Raw genomic sequence first — 6333 nt, 5'->3', positions numbered from 1 at the left:
GGGTAAAACACAGGCTAGTGAGACATTTTACGGTAGTTACTGTGAAGACAGGGATATTTCACCTTAGTTATTGTAAACCAAAGTGTGTGCAAGGAATTGTACCATCACTATCTTCTTACTGAAATGACCCATCTTTAGTACTTTGTTTGTTTCATACCAAGTCCTTTTGTTTTATTACTTGGAAGCATGCTTTGGACAAGTATAGGCCATATGGGCGTGTCCAATACCAACATACCACCTGTTCACACGCTGTTTCTTTCAACTCAATTTATTTACCACAGCGGTGCTTTTTTTTTTTAAAGCCTACATATTGTTAATATATAGGGAATAGACATAGAAATCAGTTAAATGCGTTGAATCTATTTTCAAAATCTAAAACAGTTCTTAATTAGAGTTATCAGCTTGTTCGCTTTTGTCTGACCATAAATCGTCCAAGTCTAATGAAACGGTGACAACGGACATTTTTACGCGGGTTATGACGTCAACCTTTAACGCCCAGGCTCCAAAGGCGGAGTTTGCTGACGCATTGCGGTTCGGAGTTTGTCCACAGTGCGCGAGGCGCAAACCCCTCCATCCAGTTGACGAGGTGGCACGAGCTCCCTAGACGTGTGCTGCTTGTGCAATGGAGTCGCATCGCAATCCATAATTTGTTCAACATGTAGCATTCCAAAGCAGCATTTTTCATACGGCTTGATTAAAATAATAGGTTCCAGTATGGCAGAAGCGAGACGCGGGTGAGCTTCGGAATTGCTCTCCCTACAAAGTTACCTACAGCGCCGACAGGGTAAAGAGATTGATCCGTTCATTCTTGTGGATGGTTCTTAAATCGATTAACGTTGGAAACACAGGACCATGACAACCGGACAAGACGAGAGTTCAGTTCGTGTGGCGCTGAGGTATGAAATTAGCAATAAAATATTGCTTGTTGCATAGTGAATTAACTACATTGTTTCATGTTGCCGACGTTGGCTACTGTAGCTTTCTGCCGCCGTCACCAGCAGGCATACATTTATCCATGAATGTGGAGCCGCCCGGTAATCAGGCCTGTGACGTTTCTTAGACAGTCTTAGTGCGCCATTAACAATAAAATCAGAATTGTGTGTATTGTTTTTGGAGCCTTCCTTATGTAGTTTCTTTCTGATTTCGTTCTCTTTGCACAGATGAAATGACACTAATATTTTGACAATCTGAGCACTTTCGCATGTTGTCAAACAAGCGTTTGCCGTTTATATTACGTAGGTTAGCATACTGTATGGGTTTTTGCGCCAGATGCCAGTCTTAATGCTTATGTCTAAGCAAAAAAATGCAATATTGGATGATGCAAGCATCTGGTATCAGCCGGGAATATGTAGGTGCAGTCATGTCAGGTGCACGGCTAGACTGTGTTAACACGCGCAGGCACCGACATTACGTTTATTCGTCTATTTTCAGTACTGTTAAGGAAATTACTGAGATTTACCTAGTAATGATGGATGTGTGCGCAGGACAAGTGAGGTGTCTTAGAAACCAAGTCTTGCAATCAAAGCGGGTGATTGGGCGGTTGAATGACGTTTAGTCGATGAAAGGACAGCGTTATTGACTGGCCGGCTGTTCAGAGCAGTGGGCAGCTCGAATGAAACGAGCTGCCGTTGGATGGTTACAGCTCATAAAATGAATTTGAACAAAACCCACGATTTCTAAATGTAAGCCATAGCTGTGTTTGCTGGTCATGGAACGGTTGGAAAAAGCGAATGTAATGTTTTTCAGTATAGGTCCATGTTGGTGCTATTACATCGCTGATGTGACTGACTAGTATCCGTTTTGAAATCCTGATTTACAGCAAGTCATGCATGTTCATTAACTTTAGCTATATTGAGTGGCCACCGTCTCTGCACATGTCCCAGTCAAAATATTTTTTTCCCCAGTGTACTGATTAATGTTTTCTGCAATGCCAAATTTTCCATTACGTTTGTTCCAATTAGACTTTCTTCCATTCTAGTTCATTGATTTAATACACAACTAGGAAGAGACAACTGATCTGAAGCATCACCGATAGTCATATTGGTTTCTTTCAGTAGTATCTTACAGTCTGTGATCATGGCCTCTAATTAGGTCACTGGAAAAATGCCTTGTGTGGGTGTTTCTTAGACCATAACCATGGAAGAGCTGCCTCTAAACTGCCAGTATGATGGCCTACATCCAGGGTCAGCACCAGGTCTCACAAGGTGTCACCTCCTCTATCCTCCATTTCACTGCCTCTTTCTCTGAACTCCCCCAAATAGCACGACCTTGTAGCATAGTTGTCCTGCGTTTAAATTGGTAAGATGTTGCTTACTGTCCACTGGTTATGTGGCTCATCGTGTGGCTCACTTTTACTTTAAAGGATTTTTTTGTTGTTGTTGAATGAGTGACTGAGTCTTTTAGGTAAGGTTTCTAGTGTAAGACCAGGCTCATGTCACGGTCTTTCCTCCATAGCGACAGGCGTCAGCCAGTGAGTCAGCATCTCAGAGCCAGCACAGATGTGGTCTGGCTGAACAGCGTCCACTGCGAATTTATAAACATGATAAAATCATTCAGTCCCACCCACAGGATGGAGATGTCTCCTTTCATCTGTGGGATCTATATCAGGACATGAGGATGGAGGATGTTTACACATGATGCCTTTTAGGTGTGTGGGGGGGGGAATTCAAATAAATAAATACAATGTAAAAAATGATATATAAAATATGAGAGCGCCAGAGCCAACTCATCTGGTCCTCGTCTGGATTGATTCTCTCACCCTTCATCCAGGAGCATTCATTTCTACAGACTTAAAAGCCCACAAAGTATCCTCCGCCCAGTGCAGGGGAAAGGCAATACGGCCAACGCCTGTGGAGCCAACGTTGTTTTACTCCCATGCCATTGTTTTGTGTCATCTGTGAAGAGTTGAAATACTATTGTAAATGTGGACTAATGCGACTGCAAGAGGAGTTTGATTTCATATTTTGGCACAGGAATAGAGGGTGATTCTGTGTTGTAACGGGCTTAAAAAGCAGGCCGTCTATGCGGAACAGATTGGCAGTAACTACATGTGCTAGCCACACCCAAGCTGGCCTCTTTTCTCTTTCTGAAGGTTTTTGTTTTTTCTTGTTCTTTTCCTTTTTCTATTTCCAGTTCATCAGTTGTCTCAATGCTTCTCATATAAATGGTTTGTTCATCAAATTTTTATGTGGGTTATTGGAGCTTTTTGTGTTTTTGTTTCGGTCCTTCCAGCACAAGGAGTTTTAAAATATGTTTTCATTTCGATTAATACAGTTGATATGTACAATAGGAGTGGTTATATCTAAGAGCAATTAATTAATGCTAATACTGCACTCACACACAGCCACACACACCTCAAACATACCTGCTTGGCATCATTCATTCCCCACCCATGTTTAGCATGCACACTTATAACTTCACACACCTAAAAACCACCGCTATCCACACTCTCACACTCTATAAACATTTCATATGATTCTTCGGTGACGTATTACTTCATATATAAGACATGGGAACATAATCGCAACCCTTACCTGTTAAAGACAGTATGATCTGATGAGATCCTCACACAGTGATCTTTGCCAGTATGGGAGAGACTGTGTTGCTTTCCTTAGACAAAGACAACCGGTTTTTCAAAGTCAACATTATATATATATAGGCAAATAACTCGTATTTGTAATTTAGTCATTGTCACCTTTTCATTTTGCAAATTCAAATTCACCACCATGTCCATGAGGGAGGATCTAGTCTCTTTTAGATGCTCTTTTAGCACTTGTGTAGTGACGAGCTGTTTTCACCAGGAGCTGTATTCTGAGTCTGCAGAGTTAGCTAGCCGTTTTCTTTAAAGTGTTTTCACAGACATGCGAGTCCTCAATCAGGCTAAGCTTTAGCTGCACTGTGTTTGCCTAGCTTCAGAAGGGAATCAGCACCACACACTTGGTTAAGAAACAAATTTATTCCTACTGTTCCTTCTTCAAAATCAGGATTTCTTTGAATATTGATCCTTTTTTCCCCCCAAATTTGATTTTAAATTTTTCCCAGTTGAAACATACAATTCCATTCTATAAAATATAATAATAAGTTGTATATTAAATTGATTAGCTGCACAGAATTTAAGTATAGATAAATAACATTTTCAATTTAGCAATTGTCTGTTGAAAATACTAGGATTAAAAGTAGTTTTACTCTGTCCAGAAAATGCACATTAAAAGTTCAAAAGATAATATTAAACATCAGTCTAACTTTAAAATTCTGAATTTAGATGAGATTTTTAACTATTGAGCATCCCCCCTCTCTGTATTTTCAGAGGCTTTTTTCATTATGTATAGTATTTGTTTTTCAGTGAATTTTCCAGCATGCACAGTTTATGACTTGGTGGTGTCTCAAAATGTTGTCTCCAAAATGTGTACGTTTGTGGTTGAATGTGAGGTTTGAATTGGAGTAGACATGCTGAAAGGTCTTTAATATCTGTCACCATGTACCCCTAACAAGATGCCTCCTCCTCACATTACCCCTGCCACAGTCAGCACCCTGAGAGCTGCACTGACCCTAGATGACCCTCTTGACCCATGAGATCCAGGAAATGGGGAGGCATGGGGAACCAACCTTAGTGGAGAAATGACACCATTTTTTACTATTACAAAAAGTGATAACAGATTATGAACAGCAACCAGGACCAGCCCTCCTAGAGCTTCTTTGATAGTGTGATTAATTGTAATGAAGTATTTTATGTGGTGGTTTTATCTCCATGGCAACCAGCCAGGACTCTATAATGGTTTATTATGTAGTGGGTGGGTGTGTGAGGGGTTTAACTGGGCTGTTTATTGGCCATTAACCTCCAAGCATATTTAAGTCTTCAATGGAAGAACCATCTTATAACTGCATTTTGGTAGTCATAGTTTGCATGTTCTGTATTAAGAGAGCTTGTGCTTTATTTCTTAAGGTAAATGATTATTTTTTGACTGCATGCATGGCTGCCCTCAAGGTCTTTCCTCTGGAAGGACTTGTTCTTACCTGACAAGCAAGACTCACTGTTGCACTGTTGCCTGAGTTGCCAAAACATGACTGCTGATATCAGCCTAAGCACTTAGATTGCCCCTTTGGAGAAGGCAGACTTCCTTCTTCAAGGTTAATATATGCCCTTTGAGAGTAATGCTCCAGTTAGCTTCTCACATGCTTTTGAATTTAGGATAATTCAACTGCATGACAACCCTGGTGTGTTCTGTTGCTGTTGTTTGTTCAGATGCTCATTTTGCTTGTAATTCTGAGACCGATGTCCAATTTTAGAACAAAGATTTTTGTTTGCAAAGTTCTTTGCTGATGTGCTTATCCTAATCATACTTAATTCTGCAGCTCTGATACAATCCCTTTTTTTCTTGTTTTGTTTTGCAAATGTAATCTTATTTCCCTCTGAAGTGTACCCACTCTAGCCATTTAAAGTAGAAACCTGTAACTACCCACTAAGGGAATAGTGAACGAGGAGGCTATTTGAGGCTACTCTAATGCTTCCTAAGCTGTTTTTGTCTGACCCACTCTACGTTTATTCTTGTGTATTCCGTTGTGCATTTGGGTTGACCCAGTATCTGTTTACTTCTAATATATCCCATGCTGCATTTAGGCAGAGACTGTGTTCACTGGAGTGCAGTTGGCTGCACTGGGACACTAATGGCCTGAGTGAACTGTTGGTTTTCACTGAATTGCACCAGGACTCTTCTCCCTTCAACGTGCGTGTGTCTGCTTGTGTGTGTCTGCTTGTGTGTGTCTGCTTGTGTGTGTCTGCTTGTGTGTGTCTGCTTGTGTGTGTCTGCTTGTGTGTGCCTGCTTGTATGTGCCTTGCTGAGATGTGAAAAGAAAAGCTGCACTGCCTCATAGCGCAGCATGAATAGCAGTGTAATGTACCTTCAAGCGCCAGTCTCTCTCTTGGTCTGTGTTTAATGCTATTGTCCTCCTCCTCCACCTGTGAGGACTTTTCTGGCCCTCAGCTATGTGTAGCATATTAGTGTATTCATTTCACCACTTGACCAATTACTATATGGTACATCGTAAAAGTAATGCCTTTTGAGCATTACTGTGCATACAAAGTTGGCTTTCAGATATCCTTGCCTAAGTGTAGGTTCTAACAAGTCTGACAGTATCCCGTGGTGAACAGTTTGAAATGTCATTCAAGACAATCTTAAGCAGTTTATTTTTATGGACCACCATAGTGCAGGAGTAACTGTGCATTCTGTGGAGTGCATAGATCAAAATGAACACATTGTCGTACATACACTTTGGCCCTTTTAGATGATACACAATTTTTAAAACCCAAAATAAATACTGCTGCTCTTTTGCTTT

The 6333-nt window shown here is 40.8% G+C and overlaps 1 protein-coding gene across 19 annotated transcripts in view; it reads left to right on the top strand.

The window, feature by feature from the left end:
- The first annotated feature begins 551 nt into the window (after positions 1 to 551).
- The window catches only part of kif21a (kinesin family member 21A), a 36018-nt gene continuing 30236 nt past the window's right edge, over positions 552 to 6333 (top strand). For 10 of the 19 annotated variants that reach the window (XM_027003216.3, XM_027003215.3, XM_081711922.1 and 7 more), the window contains exon 1: positions 553 to 896. In XM_027003216.3, coding sequence (XP_026859017.2) covers positions 853 to 896 — 44 coding nt within the window. In that variant the 5' untranslated portion in view covers positions 553 to 852. Of the gene's footprint in view, positions 897 to 6333 lie in introns of all 19 variants that reach the window. The other 9 variants (XM_027003213.3, XM_027003217.3, XM_081711926.1 and 6 more) reach the window with 2 other exon arrangements.

This window comes from Electrophorus electricus, chromosome 4 (genome assembly GCF_041902795.1).
Source record: "Electrophorus electricus isolate QZ-2024a chromosome 4, ASM4190279v1, whole genome shotgun sequence".
NCBI lineage: Eukaryota > Metazoa > Chordata > Actinopteri > Gymnotiformes > Gymnotidae > Electrophorus > Electrophorus electricus.
This window is presented reverse-complemented; position numbering and strand designations above follow the sequence as displayed.